The 21,307-nt window shown below is 37.2% G+C and overlaps 1 protein-coding gene across 4 annotated transcripts in view; it reads left to right on the forward strand.

Moving 5' to 3' along the window:
• Nucleotides 1–21,307, forward strand: part of VPS41 (VPS41 subunit of HOPS complex) — a 113,076-nt gene that overhangs the window by 2,328 nt on the left and 89,441 nt on the right. For 2 of the 4 annotated variants that reach the window (XM_066191154.1, XM_066191172.1), the window contains exons 2-4: nt 1,989–2,027; nt 18,252–18,296; nt 18,787–18,894. In XM_066191154.1, coding sequence (XP_066047251.1) covers nt 1,989–2,027; nt 18,252–18,296; nt 18,787–18,894 — 192 coding nt within the window. The remainder of the gene's footprint in view (nt 1–1,988; nt 2,028–18,251; nt 18,297–18,786; nt 18,895–21,307) is intronic. The other 2 variants (XM_066191164.1, XM_066191182.1) reach the window with 2 other exon arrangements.

Genomic DNA, 21,307 nt, shown 5'->3' on the forward strand with positions numbered 1-21,307 from the left:
CATGGATTGATTATTGGAATAAACTTCTAGCGTGCCCTAATTTTGTATGTCAATATTCTCTAGGGATGCCTTTGCACATAACTTGCAGCTCAGTTAGGTGGCTCAGGTGGGTGTGAGGGCCAGCTGCTGTCTCAGTAAGTGGGCTGTTTACTCCTTCCTGCACGTGTGTTGATCTGAGGGCATGGTGTTAGATAGTGAGCTCATCCTGAAAGTAAGTTTTGTTCCTAGACAGCCGAAACAATTGGAACTATGAGGGGCAGATGTAGGTGGTGTAGCTGCACTAGAAAGTCTCATGTAAAACAACAAAAATGTCACTTGCTCTACTTCCTTTGTTTGGGAGAGCTTTTTCTTTTTCACATCATGTAAATTATATCAAAATATCATAAGAGTAGTGCTATTAATTTTGATTTATTAAGGAGTTGAGTAGGCAGCTCTTGGTATTCAGGAGAGAAAATCACATTTTTTTATTAGGAATCTGATGATATTTTGCAGTGGACTTTGTGTGTTGTTCTAGCTCATCCGATCAGCTGGCAATATTGCACCACAATGTTTTAGTTCTGTTCTCACTTGGTTATTGTTAAGTAGAGTTTAAGATGCACAAAGATTGTGTGTCAGAAAATTGTAATTTCCTAAAAAGTTACAGCAGCTTGTGATTGGAGACTGGAAGACTGACAGACAAACAGTTGTGCTTGCAAAGTTGAACCTGAACTTCAGAGGATGCCAGGATTTTACTCCATCTTCCCTTGATTCCTCTGTACATCTTACTTGCAATTTCCCAACTCATGTCAGAAGTATAGACTACACTGATAACCCTTCTATGGGATGTGTATTTTAGAGATGGACCTATCTGTACTGAGAGAAATGAAGGAAACTGATGTCAGTAATAGTGGTAACACCTCGTACAAATCTTCCAGTAGCAGGCAGAAGTGCTGGTTTTCTTCTCTCCCATCTGCTGTGATGGTCCTTATGGGCGTCAGTGTGAGCCTCCACTAATAAAAAGGAAGATTTTGGTGTACAGGTCACAATCAGTGCATTATATAAACATAGAAAATGAATAAAGATGAGAAACAAAAAATTAAACTGGTTGTCAGTGCATTAAATTTTCTTTTCCATTTTTCTCTAAGCTGTTGATAAGGTGTACTTTTTTTTTTTTTTTGTCTTGTCTGGTGGAATTCTCTACTTATTAATCTTACTCTTCAAAGAGTCTGTTCATAAGATTTGAAATGCTGCCTTCTCTATTGCTTGTTCTTTGTTTGTATCATATTTTATTGTTAAAATGCTTACATTCACTGCTGGTGTTTTAGTTGTAATCCTTTATTGCTGTTGATAAGGATAAATGCGTTAAGTAAATCTTTGTTTTGCTGACTTCTTTGAGGAGGCATTGCATCAGCAGATTTTCTCAGTGGACAGACAAGAGATGAGCAGTGGTTGACTTACAAAATTTTTTTGTAGGATAGAAAGAATCATCTTGCCAGAGAGAGATGTTTTAAAGGTATAGTTGTTTCAAAGGCGGGAGAAAGCCATGTCTTGCATTAACATCAGATGTGAAGGAGAAAGTCACTGAATGCTGGATTTCTATGGAAAATTATTTGAAATTATTTAAGCGTATTAGCATCTGAATAGTTAAATAGCAAAGCTGGCTTGTGGATAACTTGAGAATGCTGTTCTGCCATGGAAGTTAAGATATAGGCAGTTTCTTTTCTCTGCTTCTGGGAGGGGGGAGGATATCACAGGGTCAGGCTCTCAGACGATCCAAACACTCTCTCTTTTAGGGTAACTGACAACAGTGTCCCTGCTGCTCCTGAGTGTTACTGTGGCACTCCAATTCAAGTGCAGGCACAAATTGAGTATGAATGACAAGGGTGAAAACTGAACTTTGAGTTGCTTCATTTCTTAATAAGGGTTAAAAAGTACTTCTTAAAGGAAAATACTGCTTAATTATGTATATACTTACTATTTACCCCTTTTGTCTTTTGGGTTATTTTCAGGAAACCAGGCCTAATGAGGAATCAACGGATGAATCTGAGGTAACCCTTCTTAAAATGTTTCACACTTGAATCTGTGCCAGTGCTATTTTTTTTGTCAATATGGATTCACTGGTTGTTTTTAGACGTTTGGCCAGTATTATGTAGCAAGGATTGTTAATCTGGTGTTAAATTATTACAAAGAAGCTGTAAATTGCTATTAGAAGCTTCTTTATATTACCCCCTCCCCCCCAATCGCCCCATTAGGGTAAAATGAAGTATGTTGAGAGATAAATTCAAGTGCATTTGCTTGTGTTTTAATAAAATGAAAAATTTTAAGTATAATTATATATGCAATAATACAACATTCAGGTAGTTACTTTGTTATTTTAATAGCTTCACAGTCTCGACTTAATTATGTGCTGTAGATTCTCTGTTCTTGAGATGATGTTTTGTCAAAAATTGTCTCATTTCCTGGAGAGGTATGCCTACACTGCTGTAGGTGATGGGAAGATGTGGCTGGGGTGAGGAGAGGAGTTCAAGAGTTTGTCCCTAATGTACTAACACCAAACCTGCCACCAGTGAAGGAGCCATAAAAGATGTGAAAGAGTTAATTGACATCAGGGTGATCTAGGATGGCTACAGGAAGGAAGAAATAAAGGTGGCTGAGCAGCTTAAGTTGTGGCCCACCAGCAAGAACAGATGACACAGAGAAGACTATTACCTTGAGTGTTTTCACTCATATATCTAAGTCAGAGTGGCTCCTAGACTTACGAAACTTTAATGGATTTGCTATAAGGAAGATTTTGGTTTTTACCAAGGGACAAATCTCCATGCGTGATATCTGGTTTAAGCACAAAGCAGACAGAAAGCCTGATTTCTATGACAGTGGTAAGTGCAGAGACTGCCATGGTGGATTCTGAAAGAAATCGTTTTGCAGTGGAAGGTGGCTTTGTTTCTTGTGAGATTTTTTTTTTTCCATTCTACCATGAAGTGGTTGTCTTCAGTGGCACTGAACAACGATACTGGTGAGAGGCAGAACTTTTTTGGCCGTTTAACATTTCTCTGTGGATCAGCTGCCCAGGCCAGACTTTTTTTGCCCAGCGTGAAATGTTTTCGTTCTGAATAGTGCTTTGTGATGTGGAGATAAGCAATCGTTGGGCAACAACTTAGTACTTGATAGAATAGTAATCTCTCAGGGCTTGACATTCACAGGATAGTGAACACAGGTACTTACCTACTGAGGTGATTCTTTTTTTTCTAGAAGCCTGTTGCAATGAAAAATGCACTTTTAATGGCCGTCCAAGATTTCAGCTGTAGCAAATCAGTATTTGCAGCAGAATTAATCATAAATGGGTTGCCAGGTTGGTAGGGGTTTACTGTTTTGTACCTTAAGGAAAAATAGGCATCATGCATCTTTCACAAAATTGAGAGTCCTAAAATTTCAACTAGACCTACGTTAAAGTTGATGTCTATTTTTTAATGTTAATTTCACATGCAGAGAGAAGTGAAAAAGAAATTTATGTATTGAGAATGTAGATATTGGATCTAAAGGACAATTGTCATTCTAATGTCTGTGAAAATGTTTTTCACTTGTTGTCTTTGAGTCCAGTCTTCAGTATCTTGATCATCAGTAAACAGTTAATGCAATGAAACTGATTAGAGTATTTCTAATGATTGTTCAGATAAACCCAAAATGTAAAAGCACAAAATGTAAATGTTCTCAGTGGTTGCTAATATTTGAAGTATGGTCAGGACTAAAATCAAAGTGATGGCTTCACTCCTAGCTCTTGTGATCATAAAATTGTAATTATTGCTTTTGAATGGCCTATAGTTTGAATAATTAGGAATGTATTTTATGGTGGTAGTTATACAGAGATTCTAATTCTTTTAGCCTGTGTTTAGTTTTAGCTGTTATAATATATATATTTATGGCACGGACTTCACAGACATCTTTCCATAGTACTAAAGATTTTTACATATACAATCACTCTTGCAATTAATTTAATTTAAATTCTTCCTATAAAATTGAAAATTGTTACTAATTATTCCAGAGGGCACATGACACATATCCAACTTATAATATAGATGTGTTTTCTATTATGGAGGAATGCAATAATAAAATTTCTGATTTTGAGTAAATTATGCCCCTGTCTGAACTGGATGTGTAAACAAACTATGGATTTTTTTTAACTGATGTTATTACACTTCTGTACCATTATCTTAGCAAAGAATCAAATATACATTAATTCTGTCTCATGCAGCAAGTCTCTTACTATCATTCCTTTAGCATCTTCTAGCAAATAAGATTCTAGTGCTATTTTGCTACCTATTTGGTTTGTTTTGAATGGCAGGCTCTTTAACAATTGCCAGGATGCTTATTTGCACAGACTTGGTGGTAGAGCTTAATAGTGGGCTTCAAATGTGGGAGTCAGCAAAAATTGACTGTCTTGAATGTACGTCATCTAAAAGCTCATCAATGTAAGTTTGGTTCCAGTGATGGCTTCACAGGAAATTGAGTTCCTAAGGCTGCCCCCATGTAAAAATATTTCCCAGCTTTTTAAGTCAGAATGTGTAAAATGCAAAGGTATCAATTAGCTGAGATGATTCAGATGTTTAGCAGACCTTACTTTAAATATAGAGATAGCTGTAGTTACTTGTGAAATTGTGTAGAACTTGTAGGACTTGTAGAAATGTAATTGATCTTTCCTGGTAACTACAGTATAGTTGACACCTTTCTGTCATGGTCTTATGTATGTTTTTGGGGTACTATAAGCTTTTTCTTTTCCCATAGTCAGACTGCTATATATTATGCCACAGTATGATGAGAAAGCTGTATATCTAACAGTCCTCTAATTCTTAAGGGGAAACCTCTTTGTTTTGTGAAGTAATTTTATTTCAGTCTTGGAGCACAAGTATTGTCTTTTTGTATGTTTGGCTTTAACATTTGGTTTGGTGTCTTTTAGTGGGTTTTTGTTTTGGGAGGGTTTTAATTTTTTTTTTCTGAAGTATATTTGCATTACTTATCCCAACCTTGTCTAATCATCAAATTTGCAGCCAGATTTGAGGCTGGATCTGAGCAGGTTTTTTTGGCTGAAAAGTCCTAGTATGATGTGGTTTCATTGGCTTATTTAATTTTATTTTATAGCACCTAAAGCTAAATATTTGGACTGTCGCCTTTGTTGAGATCTAAAAAGTAGATAGCAAAGTAATCTGACTTTTGGCTATTTGGAAACTGTAGAGGAAAAAAATCTCCATAAATTATGTACAGCCTGAATCTGAATTTATTTTCAAATTATTCTTCTTCCTCACAATGTGTCTGTTTCTGTAAAATCTTACTTTTCTCAGTTGAGCTGTTTTCTGTCAGACAGATCTTGCCACCTAATTAGCAAAGAATAAAAGGCTTTAAATTTTCTCCTCGATTCTAATTTACTACAGGGGTTAAGAGCAGATTGTGCTGATCCAGCATGTCACTTTTTTACAGGAAGCACCCTTTCAAGAACAAATGTCCCTGGAATTAAAAATGAGTGCTATGTCCCAAAAAATGATCCTTGATTATATGAGGCATGTCACTGTTTGTTTTTGGGGGTTTTTTTTGATGCTCCGCTACAGCAGAAATTTTTTGGTTTGCAGTTGTTTACTTGTTAAATCACAAAAAAAAAGCCATGTGGGTGCAGATGTTCATGTTCTGCAAAGAGATATTAGAATAGTATTTTTTAAAAAAGGTGCGTTGATATCGGTAATCCTGCTTTTTTGTTAGATATGTGAATATGCTAGTCATCAGTATTTCATATATTTTCATTCTAGCACTTCTATTTTTATATGTCCCCTTCTTAACTTTTTTTGCTGTTTTGATCATTGTTACCCTGTGAAAGGACCATGTTTGTTCATTTAGTTTCTTGTTTAGTTATTTAAACACTATATTAATAAATTCCGTGAGAGTTTGTAGAGAGAAAGGTATTGTAGAAATTCCTGGTTAATCCAGTGCTCAAACTGTTTCTGGTGGTTTAGAAATATCCCTCTCTGATACACTTTTATCATTGAAATTAGTAGTGGTTTTGTTCTTTAAGGTTTTGAAAACTGATCAGAGCAGGAACACAGGAAAAAATGTAAGCCTTAAAAAGAGGCAACTGAAAATATTTTGATGTTTTCTTTCTCTTTTCAGTGTGCACCAAGTTTTAGTCTTGTAGATTGGTTCTGGATTGGGTCAAAGCAATTAAATCATTTTAAGTAAATAAAGCGTCTGGTGAAAAAGGCATACTGTGTCATACTGTGTTTCCATCAAAATGTTCTCTTAATGTGGGGTGTGGAGCACTGGGCTGGAAGAGGTAAGCTGTTCTGTGGATAGTAGCATTTGGAGGGACATCACCGTTGCAAGAAAAATGGATGGTTGAAAAGTAGATGTGGCTACTGTACCTTGGTCTGGGTTGCCTTTTTTTTCTCTCCTGTCTGACCTTTTCCAAAGTACTTCTTTTAATCTTGCCACTTTCCCTTACTATTGAATAGTTGTCCACTAGATTATTTTTAAAAATGTAAAATGGGGAAAAAATGCACAAAAAGTATATTCTATTTCACATGTCTGGGAAGTCTGAAGAGAGATTGCTTCCCTCTGCATGGCTTTCATTGAAATTGGCCTTTTGGGGAGAATGGAAGGAAAAGTTACATAAATTCTGAGTATGAAGTTCTCTATTGATGAGGAAATGTATGATGCAAATAATTTATCAATTTGAGTCAGTAGGATGAGCATAGTAAATTATTTATTAAAGTTTAAATGGAATTTTTTCATACATTAATTTGAAAAACAAGTTTGCAGTGGCTAGTAACTAACATTATAATACTTATTAGAGGATTGACTTGCAGGAAAAAATGGATTATTGCAATATTCTTTTCAGATGTTCTGTTTTTGAGTGTAAATTAAATACTTCATTTAATGAGCTATTAATATTAACCAGAAGTGCCTGGTCTATCTGTGTGTTGTGGAATATAAAATAAAAATGCTGCTGTGCTTCCTACACAAATTAAATGCAGTTGCAAAGCTACTGTGTTAGCAGAGCATGCAGATGTGGATTTTCCGAAACACTAAATGTATTTCTCTGTGTGGAATAACGCTCTTGGCTGCAAAAAGAAAGTAATGGTGAAATTCAGCTCTTCCCCAGTGGTGGGCAGGTGAGCTTCAAAAACTTCTATTCCCAAAACTGCACTGTCAGCTTTTCATATGCAGTAGATCACAAGGGGGCAGCCGGGTTGCTTGAGTAGTGTTCACAGGGAAAACAAATGTTTGCCCAAGTTCCTTACTCAGCAAAAGGACAATAAAAGTAGAAATGCGAAGCTTCATTGAGATTTGAACTGAGTTTGGATTTTTCTGTGCTGGAATTGGATTTGGACATGGAAGATAAAACAGCCTATCCTGTGCTGCCTTTGTATGGTGCACTTGGTGTGGATGGACTTATCCTATGTTTTTGAACACTGAAGTGGATTTGGAAGTTTCAGGTGTTCTTTGTCATGCACAAAAGTATGAGTAAAATAAATTGAGGTAGTTGAAATGAACCCAAATTGTATTATATGGACTTTTTACTACTATTTTTTTTTAAACATGACATTTATGAGGGTTGGTCATGTGCAGCATGTCTTCTCTGTGTTACTTACACTTCAAAACTTGGCTGGTGCCCAGCTCCTTCAAATCTGTAGGAGTAAATCTTCAACTGTTGTTGTGCAAATATGGTCTAATATTTTGTATGTCACAAAAGTTTTGCAAAGAAATAAAATGCTCTCTGTTTTATCTTTCATCTGTGTGTCATTTTGTACTGTAAATACAGCCTGTTTTGAGGCATATTCACAGGCAGCCATATCATCTTAATTCTGTGCTCTTGGTGTATATCTGCATTTTCCCACGGTATTAAATAAATCCCTGTGGAAATGCATGGGAAGAACACAAAGCTGCTGTGTGAAATTTTACCATCCTAATCCATATTTACCAATTTTACAGCTAGGTAGTGGAAAAGTGTTGGTGATGTGCCTTATGAACAGTTGTAAAGGAATGAGATCAGAGGTTATTCGTGTTTTTCATTGAACTAAGGTTACTGTATTTTCACCATAGAATTAGGGGAAAATATTTTTAGCAGCATAAGTCACAAACATGCTTGTCATAGTTTAGAAATTTCAGTCTTTCTGCCTTTTGTTTTCTTGTGTACCAATAGCTGAAGAACTGAAATTAATTCTTGTGCAAGTTGGAAACTTTAATTGGTTTCTAGCTTTTATTCACTCTTGCTCTACCTGTTTTTGAACCAGTGACTTCAAGATGAAATGCTCTTTGCTATTCTCATCTTAAACCAGGGAAGGTTTTGCTTTGTTAAAATTTTTTTGTAGGAACGACTTTTTGATAGGAAACTAATGGAGGAAAAGAGGTTTATGTTCTCTCAGTGTGCTTCCAAAGGGTAACACAGTAAATAAAACAACAACTTGCAATAAAATTGTATTCTGGTTTTGTTACTATCAAGCAGCCTGGTTAAAAGCCTTAGTCTGAGTTTTTCTTGGCATTCCCTTAGTGTTAGAGATTTGATTGCATTGACAGACATTGAGTTAGGATCCTAATTCTGAAAATAGCATAGGTAGTCCCTTTATCACTGAGGTAGGAGCAGAAGTCTGGAAATCATATCCTAGGGATGAAAAAATTATAATGATGAAGCTGCACTTCGTAATAGTTACACATCCTATTAAAGTAATTCTCCTTGTTTGCTCTGTGGCAGTTGATTCTTCAGCAGAAGTGAATATACCATCCAAAATACTGGGGGATGGACTGCTTTCTTCTGCTTTCTTCTGGATTTTTTTTCTTTTGAAGGAAGGCCAGGTAAGACCTAGAAATGGCCATCAGGGAAGGTGTGTTTGGATCACTTTAGAACACAGAAGTCTTTTTAAAAAATAAATATGAGGACATCTGCTTGAGGAGCTTTTGTAAATGAGTTTGAGGTATGTGATGGGTTGATGCTGGCCAAATGCCAGTACACCTACAAAAATCATTATTCATTTTTGTCGGCTATAGTTAAGCAGAGGAGGGGAAAACTCATGGGGTGAGATAAAGCTTAGGAGAAAACACTTTAAGGGCAAAACAGGCTACAGGCTCAAAACTTTAAAAGGTGTAAAGGAAAAGAAATTTATTAACAGAATTAAAAGCGGATAATGAGAACTAAAATAAACTTTTAGGACACCTTTCCCCCCATGCACTATATGAATTACAGGGATCCTCATGAATTACAGGGAAACAGTTTGTTGTGTTATAGTCCTCACCACAGCTTGCAGAAGAATCTCAGCTCCAATGCTGAAAACACTTCATCCTCTCCCTCCCTCTTTTGCACCGGCCTTAGTGTTGCCATATTGTTGTCCTCACGTGTCTTCACTTTTTCCTTTTCTCTGACTTGGGAGAGAATTAGTATTCGTAGTTTCATGTGTTCTCAAGTTCTATCAATTGAAACAGTTTTCATAGAGCTCTGTAGTGCTTGATCTTATCCAGGCTCCGCAGTCAAGGAATTGTTCGCCATGCCTCCCTCTCGGTTTGTCACGTGGTCTCCACTGGCATTGCAGAAGCCACGCTGGCTGCCAGCTTCACTCCATGCCTCTTCTTCATGCAGGACACTGAAAAAGAAACGCTGCTGCCACTGCTTTTGTCTTTCTGTCTGCAGCATAGCTGGTTAAAAGCAGTTAAGTAAATAAAGTCCATTACAAGCCTTGCTGAGAGCTGCAGCCATGCTGGGGTCCAGCAGCCCCTTCCGGGAAAGGGGTCCCAGCCAGCCCCCTGCTCCTCTGTGGAGACCAAGGAGCAAGAAAGCTTCCCGCAGTTTTTTCATTATTCAATATATTATCATAGACGCATTTCAGGCTTTTGTAATTGGCTTAGCAGTGTGCCAGTTTTCCAAGCTGACCAGCGATTGGTTTTGCCAGGCACGGAGGAAGCCTCTGGCAGCTTCACACTGAGAATCACTTCCATAGCTGACTTTTTCCATCTTCACCAGAGTCAATTATTGCTAAACCAGCAAAAGGTGAGGTCTTTTTAAGGGCCTAGTTAGATTCTAAATTATACTTTGTGTTTTCTGATGGTACAGAGTAACAATCTTCTAGAGGTTTTGCAACAATGAAAAAAAATCAAAATACTTGTTGTGAATTTCCTGCTATTTTTTCAGAAATAATGGTTATTTAAATTATTTCTAAACTATAACATGGGTTCCAGTTGGTGTGAGAAGAAGCAGGACTTGGGCTAGGGTTTTTTCCTTTCATGTCAGTATGGCAGGCAATAGGTTGTCTCGTGTGCATTTTCTTTCAAAAGTGCATCAGAGGCAAACACCAAAGAAACCTGTTGTTACAATGTAAGAACTTTGAATAAATAGCTGTCTCCTTTACAATGCTAGTGTTGTCCTCATTGCCCACCTCAGTAATTTGCATCTTTTGACTTCTAAAACTTTCCAAAGACAAACCTTTTTCCTACCCCCATCCTGACCAGAATTGGTCATCATCTTCAAATAAATTTTTCCAAGTGATGCTTAGGAAGAATAAGACTCTGCTGGTATGCACACATAATGCAATTAATAGTGGGTCAGACTACTTGAAGTTGAACCTATTTACTCTTAGGTATTGCTGATGTTGGATACAGGAATGCAACAAGAACACACCAAGTTCATGCAGCAACAGCTGAAGTTTATTGTTGGGAGTCCCCTTTTATAGGGGCTTCAAATTTCCTGTGCTTACATACCTGATTGGCTGAGGTCATAGCACTGCCCAGCTCACTGGCCAATGATATGGGTGCATTCATGATTCAATGGGATTGGCTGGGGTCCCCTGTTTGAATTTGAATCTACCCTCTCATTATCATACTTGGGGACTTGTCTGCCACTAATCTCTAATGAGCTAGGCTGGTCAAGTTGGTGTCTGTTATGGCTAATTTTATCTGTGCAGCTACAGACCTGCTGGAGGAAGTGGACAAATGTCCAGAAATATTCCTGGGTTCCTTCTTATATCAAATAGGTAATACACCAATTTACTGTGTAGTATTCAAAACTTCTACCCCTCATCTTCAAAGTACAAGTGTTATTCTGATGTCTGCAGTCATAAGGCAATAGTAGAATTTATAAAGACCAACTGTTTTGTGACTGTGAAATGGGAATATAATGAGGAAGAGGGGGAGAAGGCAATTTTACCTCATCACAGGTATAACCCAGTTGTTATGTGCCCTGTGTGAGCAGGGCAAGCCATTTAGTAGGTAAAGATTTCATGTTCTCAAAAAACAAAATAACCTATTAATTGGTTTTACCAAATAGTACTGGGACTTGGACATTGTCTGGGGTGGAAGTCAAGGGGATCTCCCAACTGTGTTGTGACATGATGATGTTAGTTCCTTAAATTTGTCAACAGATTTTAGCAATTTGTTACTGCTTGCTGCTTAATGTTTTCTTTTATTAACCCTACTGCATTTTTGAACTCATCTGTTGCTCCCATGTGATATTTTCACGTGCACTAGGTTTTTTTGCTAGATATTTTTATTTATTTGCCATATTCTCTTGTATTTCAAATGAGCAGTGTGTTCATTTGCATATGTCAATCCTGAATTAGTAAATAAAATTCCTTTTTCCTTCCACATATTGTAAGAACCTTTGAACTTTTAAGATATTGAAGGAGACTATGGAATTTCGGGATGGTAATTGTCTGCATTGCCAAATCCATTTACCCAGTAGTCAGTCTTGATCTGTGTCCTCTGAATGTCTCTGAGCTGCTGGGCTGGGTGCTGTGGTCTGCCTTTTCCAAGAAGTACCTTTAGTATATTTGGTGAGTGGTTCATGCTGAAATCTGGTGTCCTGTGAACAGCTGTTTCATATTAGGCTATAAGCAGTCATTAAAAACTCTGTATAGGAAAGCTATGCCTGGTTGGAAGTGAGCTTCCAAATGAGGATGTGGTAGTTCTGAGGAGGAAGAAGATGGAGTTCCTGGCAGGCACACTGAAGAGTGTTGAAACTGGACTTATAGTTAGACTGAGAGGGCTGGATAAAGTTTTTAAGGGAAGTTAGGGTATCAGAAAAGGTCCATCTGAGGGTTACAAGGGGATGGAGCCAAGAGATTTGTAAGGGGGGTGGGGCATGGGGAAGACTTGTGAACCTTCAAGACTCTGCAGTCCTAAAAATGGAGGTTAAGTGTTAGAGTGGGAGTGGATTGTAGGTGGGTTTGTCTGGTACTTTGAAGGCAGTCCTTAAATCCTTTAACCTTCCTAAATTGCGGTAGGGCAGAGTCACTGTTTTCCATTTGTGTCCCAAAACTGAGCATAACCCTAGCAGACCTAGTCCTGCAGAGCTGTAGTAGAGAGTTGCTCTGACTGCATCTTGCCTCGTTGTCCAAATCAGCAAAGTTGAAGAATTTGCTTGTTCAAGCTGAGCAAGGGTGTCTAAACTGAAGCATTATTTCAATGGTGAAGAAACTGTATGGTTTGTCAAACTTAATTACTGCCATTGTACAAATGCAAGAAAAGTATGGTCTCAGTGTTTTAGCATACAGCTATTGGAAAATGTTTTGGTGTGAAATATGATAAGGAAGTGAGAAATTATGCATATGGATATTTGTGAGATGATACCAAGAATATAGAGGCTTCTGTCTGATTATCTGGATTACCAGATTGTCTGAGCCACATTTAGCCTAAATATAGTGTGGATAGAGAAAACTAGAGATGACGGATAAGTGAACCTGCTTGTCTGAGGGACTTGGTGTTAGATATTTCCCATGTAGATTTTGGGGAATGGAGTTCAGCAAGGGTAAAATCAGGTTTATTTGTAAATCAGTTTCTCTTTACCTTGAATGAATAGTTGGGTCCTAACAAAGGTCTGAGAGCTGAACTGGAAAGGATAAAGGCTGAAAATAGTCATAATTTCTTTATTGGGCCAAAGGAGGCATTATGACCCATTTGGTACCAGGTTGCCAGGTATAGAAATGCTGTGAAGGTTTAAATAAAAAGCTTTATCTGTATCTTTTGTTGGGTGGTACTTGTCTTGTCACGGAAATCTTGTGGCAGTTAACTTTAAGTTTGTAAGATGTTTGTTAGGCTCCCTTGTCCAAAGTAAGGTTTGCGCATCTGTCGTGGGTGCAATCCTGCCCTTCCAAGCAAGTCTGGTGATGAAAAGGTTTTGCAGACATCTGAGGGGTCAGATGGTGGTGAAACCACACTGATGATGTGCCTTTCATAGCAGTCTGGCTAGAAGCCATCCATTCCACTTCTCAGCTGCACACCAGCCACTCGGCTAAGTACTCTTTGCTCCCATGTCAGATAGGGATTTATAGGTGAAAGATAATTTTCAGCCAGCCTCACAGGCCCTCAAAACTAAAGCTGAGACAATCAGTCAATGCTCTCATTAAGACATTATTTCCATTAAAAAAATTTAGAGTTGGAGATGGTTATACCTAGGATAAAGTCAAGATGTCAAAACCAAGAAAGGTAATAAATTCTGTTGGCAACTGAATTCTGCTGGATATTTTGCTGCACTTTGTGGTTCTTCTCATATACAAGAGAAATAAGTAACTATCCTGGAAGACTTCATTTTGGGGCTTGAGGTCTTTTTATGTTGGTTTCCTTCTATGTTTATCATTGAATTTCTATAAGAAGTGAAGCTTCCCCCAGCAGAGCACTAAGGATGCATTTATTCATTTTTGCATAACTGAAAATGTTCTGTGAACTTTTATTTTAATTCAAAAATAATTTGAGTTGGTTTCTTTGGTTCTACTGGAGATGTTCATATAGTGTGTAAACGAGTAATTCTGGAGCTCTAACTAGTTGGTTTAATTTTTTTCTTCTGTGTGATAGTGATGACTATTTAAATAAATAAAATCACTGGTTTCGTACTGGGGTTTCTAAAGGTCTGACCTGTATTAAATGTCAAGAAAAGTTACTCTCACAAATTGCCAAGTAGTCTCTTCTCACTTTTTTGCAGTTACACTTTTTGTAGCAGAATGGGGTTTTTTGGTTTGGTTCTGGTTTTTGGTTTTTTTAAATGAGATTTTATAATGTGTCCTAAACATTAAGTATTTAGACGCACAGAGACAGAGCACTTTGAATGTAAGCACCCAGTAAGCTCGGGGGTGTTGCGATTTAGGAATGGTACTCCTCACTATAGCATGCCCACTGAGACTCTACAAACCACAGGCTGCTTGCTTGCTCCCCTCCTCCCCTTCCCTTGCAGTGGGCTGGAGAGGAGGGTAGGAGGCACAAAAGGGAAAGATGATGGGTTGAGATAAGAACAATTTATTGGAAACAGCAATGAAATAAGAAAATGAACAGTAACTGTGACAGTACTAATAACTAAAGTGTACAAAAGAGAGAGTGATTCACATGCAAAAAATAATCACCCATACTCACCCCCTGCTCTGGCTTGGAACCAGCATTACCTAACCCATCCTCTGCTCAACCAGAAGGAGCCCCTTCTCCTCAGAAGGGTCCCCTTCCCACACCTGGCAATGACATGACGTGGTGTAGGATAGGATAGTCCCTGTGTCCTAGCTATGCCTCCCCTAGCTACTGCAAAAACTAACCCTGTCCTGGCCAGGAGGAAATGAGGTAATTCAACATTTTTCTTAAAATCTCTGAAATCAATGTAGACTTGAAAGAAAGTATGTAAAAAAAGAAAATAAACTGTAGGGTTTTTATTCATTGTGTCTTTTTTTTACCCAACATAGCCTTTTAAGAAGGCCTGTGACACTAGGGCCTTGTTGGAGTAGGCTGTGAGTGTGTCTGTTTTGAAATTGCTTCAGTGATGGACCTCAGCTATCATTGTTTTGGAGTTTGAATGCTTTGCAGGATCAAAAGTTGCAGGCATAAACAAGGCTGGAATGGACACTTAGAGTAACTGGGATTCAAGCTGGGACTGGAGAGAAGATGTGCAGCAAAGGGCAAGGACATTTACCTTATAATGTATGCAATGTTTATTTCCATAAAGGCTTTGAAAAACTTTGAGGGCATATTGTGTCGCAAGGATGACACTTTGCTGTCAGTGCCTGTAACATAATTAGAGTATCTGTAATCAATAGAACATGTAGTTCATGTGACAGACTGTCCTGTAGGCAGATCCTCTGCTGCAGAAGCAAATGTGGGCTAATGGAATAATTCTCAGAACTGCCCACAGGTTCCTTCTGGAAATCTTCTTCACAAGGATTGATTTCAGATTTTTTTTCTTTTTTCCTACTCACAATTCCAGCATAGTAGTTCCTGTAAGCAAAGCTAGGAGAGATGGGGCAGAATATCTGAAGAAGATTGTGAATCTGGGTTCAGAAAGGCTGGTGAGCAGCCCTTGCAGTGGCACTGGCCTGTTAAGACCTTGTTGCACGTTTTCGGCTCTCATTGGTTTTGTAAATCCATTTCAGAAGGGAGTTGGTATTGAGTAGGTGCTGGGTGAATGAAAAGGAGTTTGTTTTCAGTTCAGGAGTGTTCAGCAATGACAACTGGGAAAGCTCTAAGTAGGAGTTTGTATTAGTCTTAGGAGCTAATTAGATTATTTCATTCCATTGGAAATGTGCTTTCAATGGGAAATGTTTATGGATACCTGTTCTTTACAGCATATTTTAGCAATATGACTGCTAGCTTTAGCTTCAAATGGCAAGGAGAAAATCAAATGGAGTATGAGTTTCAAGTTAGCATTCCTGTAGTTGAAAAATGGTCATTATTTATTTTACAACATCGCAAACGTACCTTCCTCCTGACAGCTCTGTGGGTCTCCTTCCCTTTCAGAATTTAAGGCTGTCATGTGTGAAGTACTTTACACATTTTGTGCAGTAAATATTTCTTTTAAAACGTTTGCCAAGAATCTCAAAATTCAGTATTGCTGTTTCAGATAATTTTAGGCATTAAATATTGAAGTAGCATTAAGTGGTGGTACAAAAAGCAGTGTTATAAAATTTATTTTCAAATCCTCTAGGAGTGTTTAATTGAAAGTGTCATACACTTAGTAAAAATCCATATAGCAAGTAAGTATAGCGATTGATTTTTTTTGTTATTTTTTCCCTTGAAAAAGGAAAGCTGTGGGTTCTCTTGTATGGGGTAAATGTCACTCTGTTTATATCTTAGCTTTGCTGCAAGTCAGGACTTGTACTATTCCTCTAGGTTGTCATAGAAACGCAGCTAACTGACATCTCAACTCAGGCTGCTCACAGTTTAATTTGTGGGTTTTCAAGATTATTAAAATTTTACAAAAATTATTGATTTGCTTTTATTAACTGTGGCTTGTGTTTACCTTAGAAATTCTAACTGCATAAAAGCTTTTCCTGATAGAAAAATACCTTTAAAATTATTAAACCGTAATACTCTAAATAAAAGATCATCAAGTGTATTTAATATATCAGAGTCTGAAGCAGTAGAGAAATCTTGCAAATCACCTTTTTATTTCATTTTGTTTATAGTAAAGTGCCCCAACCTCATTTCAATTCACCTTTTAGCTTGACTTTTATTTAACATAGAGGATACCTGTCAAGAAAGCGTGAAATAGGTACATCATCATGCCTAATATTTGGGAGTTTTCATTTTATTTACTTTCTATGAAGCCTGGCAGAATGCTTCGGTGCACTGACTTTTGAAAGTATAGATTTTTTGTATATGCATGTGCAGAAAAAATTACTTAGTTTTCACTCATAAATAAGACAGGCAAAACTTATTTACAGTAACTTTATCTAATGGTCCATGGATGAATGATTTTATGCAAACTACTCAAGAGACGAGAATTAACTTTTCATGTTGGTTGCACATTGGATGTCCAAGTCCCAGCAACATGTGGGATCTTATAAAAACTAGATGACTGGAGTTCAATTTTTACTTTTATGAATTTATTCAGTGATTGCCCATGCATTTCAAGTGTAATCTTTGTAAGCAATGTATAAAATGCAGTAATGTATTAATTGTTATAAAATGGACACATACTTCCTTACGCCCTCCTTCCATCACATGTATGCTTTTTACTTTGACTTTGCCTCCTCCCTCTACCTTGTAGCCATTTATTAATGATCTGTAGGCATGAGGAATTTGACTGATTTATATACAGACCTGTAATTTGACATTGTCATTCTGTCTAGTAACAGCTTTGTTCAGTGTTAGATTTACTGAATAAAATTGTTTCTTGGTGGACATTTTGACACCTCACTTCATACTCCTACGTCATGCGCTGCTGACATCCTTGTATTAATCTCATTTGAATTCTGTCATAAAACTCTCACATAACATTTTAAAACAGACTCTGTTTGCAGCATATTTCTATAAGCATGGAGCTAAATATTGGCTGTTTCCACTGGTATAAATGGCTTTTTTGTGTTTTGTAGGAGGTTGTGTTCATGTTACCATATATGATGGTAGCACACATAGTAAATGACCATACTATTTAACTTGGGAAAGACTGGCTTTAGTACTGCAAATACAATTTAAACAAAATGCATTTTATTAACCTGTCAACATGTCTCTCTTCCAAATTTATTTTTTGCTTCATTGACTACAAGAAAGTGTTGCACAAATACAGTTCTGCTGTAGGCTGACACTGTGCATTTTTAGGAATTGGAAGGCAGTGGTTGGTGGGAAGTCAAGGCACTCCTTTAACTAGAGCACTGCAGTGGTATATTCCTGTTGCTTAAGAATGAAAGATATGTTTTATGTGGGAAACATACTCAGTGTTGATATATTCATTACAGTCAAATAGCAAGTGTAGGAGAATATTATTGCAGGTATACTGTTTCCCGGTGAGGACCAAGGGATGTATAAGGGTTTGTGTATATCTGTGCATGTATAAGATTAACTGAGACTTAACTGAAGCCAGTGGAACCCCTCTGGCATTGTAGTTCTGTAGACTGACTGTTACAGGTGACCAAAGTGTCTGTGACCAAAAAGCTGTTTTGCAACTGGGATTTTCTTTTCCTAAGAGATAAACATATTGGGCCTTCTTTGAGCAATAAATTTGCTGCTTTTTTTTTTTTGGGGGGGGGGGGGGGGTTTAATCTTGGTTTTCTTTCTCTTCCCTCTTTGCCCCATGATCTTTCCTTGTATTTAAGTAGTGATGGGGTGATAATACCTAACATGCTTGAAAAGAAAGAAAAGGAAAGCTTCAGTATTTACCAGAAAAAGATCCTAACGTACAGAAGGTGATTCATAGGAATATACCGTGTCCAGATCCTTTTCCCAGAAAACATACTTATAGTTTTTTTGTTTGTTTTTTTTTTTTTTTTTACCATAAGCCCATTGGTGGATTATATACAATTAACTTATTCCTAGTGGATTCTTCTTATTTTTGTTCACAGCATTTTGCCTCTATCCTTCCCACAGAGGTGCAGCATCTTGTAAAGGTCGTGAAGTTTCTTGTAACGTGCATGCTTCGGCTTTCAGTTCATTGTGGCTACAGTGGCACACTTTGTTTTATCATCATTCATTATCATATCCATCCTTTTTGTATTTTACTTTTAAATTGCAAATTACTAACTTTATGTAACAAAGTACACATGCACATTTTTTCCTGCTTTTTAGATATCAAGTAGGTGCCTCTAATGGCTGAATTGACATGCTGCTATACAGTCTTTGCACCCAGAACTTTGGAGTAAAAAGAAAAACCAGTAACAAAAAAAGCAAAGCCCAAACCCCTTCAGATGACTAAACTGTGAAAGTTTGGCTTTTGATTGTAATGGCTGTTGTGAAGAGATCGCAGTGATCCATCTTCGCCTCTTGCTGTGCGATACTTTTGGGATATCTTTTAATTTGTTTATATCTAAAATAAACTTCTAAATATTTTTGTTGGTTTTTCTCTCTTGCTCCCTTTTTCTTACGCTCCTAAAAATTTAGGAAGATGAGAGTGAAGAAGAACCTAAGCTCAAGTATGAACGGCTTTCTAATGGAGTGACTGAAATTCTCCAGAAGGATGCAGCCAGCTGCATGACAGTGCATGAAAAGGTATTATGTGATTTTGTGGCTGAGATAGCACTTTTGCTTGTTTTATGTATTTTTCTGTGCTTATAATGCATCAGTATATTTCTGTGTAGAAATGATGCCAAATCATTTTGCGCTGCAAGGCAACAGTAATGTAAACAAAATTCACCATTAACCTGTATTGTACAATCCACATTTTCTCAGTGATAAAACAAGTAGTTCACGTGGTTCAATTAAGAACAGATCTCTCAGAGTCAATTCCCTTCTTGTATTCTTCAAGCATTTCTTCAGTGAGAAATATATTTTCCCAATGAGGAAATGAAGTGAGAATTCAAGGTGCAGTGATTTCTTAGATGAGATATTTACATAAGCTACTAGAAGAATGCTCACTCAGTTTTAATTACGAATTGTATTATGAACTACAATCAAAATACAGCCCTAACTTTTCTTTATTCACAAAGGAAGTTGGTGTATATACTGTGCTTAATTGTACAGTCTGTGTCAGTAAAGACCAACTTGATCATGCCAGCAGTTTAGCATATATTCAGCTGTGGAAGACATGTTAGTACAGTGTAGAAGAAAGTAATTACTGTATTTATTTGCTTAGGTTTTTCTTTTGGGAGGTATCATACTAATACTTCCCTGTCCCCCTTCCTTGATTCAGTATGTTAAAAAACAAAGAGAGGAACTGCACACGCTAGAGATTTGATGTACCAGAGAATGATAGGGATAAAGTAATAGACAATGCAAAGTACAGAAATTTTAAGAAGAATTAATATTTTGTTCTTAAAAGGAATAAACTTCATATGCTTCTTCAGTGACTTAAACAATAGCTTTTGTATTTTATGAGGGTTTTTCTCTTTTATAAATACTGAAAAACATTTTAGAATATTGAGACATGCTGAAGTGCATCTGAAAGTATGAGTTAATGATTCGTCAACTATTAGTATGTAAAACATAGTAGCTATTTTCTGAATGTATAATTTTTCATCGCCAGTAATATCTCCTTTACAGTTATTGTTGAGGGATCTATCTTTATTGTTTGGCTATATTTTTAAATTGACTTGTGCTGTGTTTCTTTTCCTCAAAGGACTGTTGCTATGGCTCAGGAGGGTCTTAAGATGAAACCTGTATTTTAACTGTGTGAATGAAGACAATAAGTCTTTAGAAAATGTTTTTGATTACTTAGAGTTACACAGCTATTTGGATAACTGGCCAGCACTTCCTCTTTGTCTGTGGCGTGTTTCTGTTACCTTTTATTCCTGCATCTCAGGAAAATTTTGAAAGCCAAGTTTAACAGGGTTTTTCTATAAGGATGTGCACAGATACAGCTTTTACTACGGTGTCACAAAGCATGACAATACAGGAAAAGTGTTGAAGTATGCCAGCACTTTCAGCTTTCCAGCAAGCTAGTTACACTATTTATGAGAAGAATCAATATTGTTAGAAGCCAGGTACTGCAGTCTTTTAGGAGTAGGTCTCTTCCAACAGAAAGCTTAAAAATGAGGCTGGGTTATAGGTTTTGCAAGGGTTTTTCTGTTTCATTCTGGTTGTTTTTTTGTGGGATTTTTTTCCCTGAATGAACACAAAAAGCCCTGCTAAATGCTATCATTAGAAAAATTATACTGTAATACGTTAAAAAAAAAGAAAAAACAAAACATGACTCTGACTAAAGCAGTTTAACTTTGCTGGGGATCCTGAAATCTGGCTTCTGCATTCAGACTAATTTCCCCCCAGATTTTTTTTTTTATTTTATTTTTATTTTTTTTTTATTTTTTTTTTTTCCCCCTGCTAAAGCATCATATTTTCACCAGGCTTACTGTCTGCACTGGATGACTAATCGTCATGGCACCTGGTGCATTCAAGCAGGCCTGTGCAGTGGAATAGTCATACCTAGTTATGTCTGCACACCTGATGTTTTATTAACCAGTATTGATTTTTTTACCCGGGGGACTTTTTTCTTCCTGAAAAAAGGCAACCTTGCAGGAGTGAAAGGCATTGCAGGGAATGAATTTCTAATGAACCCCTTCTTTCCCTTTCTTGACTCCTTTTAATGTAGCTTCATATTTTAAGTGCCTGAACTGAAATTTCATTTTAAGCAATTCCATTTTGATAAATCCTTTAAACCTTGACTTTCTGTAAGGTTATTTTTTAAAGATTGTGCTGCCTGACTGACACGCTTAGCAGTGCCTGTAAATTTGAGCATTTCATTATAGGTTGCAATGAAGCATGCTCACATGCAGTGAAATACAGAGAATTGAGTAGCCTAGACTATTTCAGTAATGCTGAAAGTGGGAGGGTGGGGGAGGGGGCAAATAAAAGAAACCTTTGTCATAAATCAAGTAGTACTGAAATTCCAGCTTTTCTGTTTGGGTGTAGTTCACATGGTTCAATTAGCAGCAGATCTCTCAGAATAAATTCCCTTCTTGTGTGTATC

This window comes from Chamaea fasciata, unplaced genomic scaffold (assembly GCF_029207755.1).
Source record: "Chamaea fasciata isolate MVZ Bird 193981 ecotype frontalis unplaced genomic scaffold, bChaFas1.0.hap1 SCAF_1, whole genome shotgun sequence".
In the NCBI taxonomy this organism is placed as follows: domain Eukaryota; kingdom Metazoa; phylum Chordata; class Aves; order Passeriformes; family Sylviidae; genus Chamaea; species Chamaea fasciata.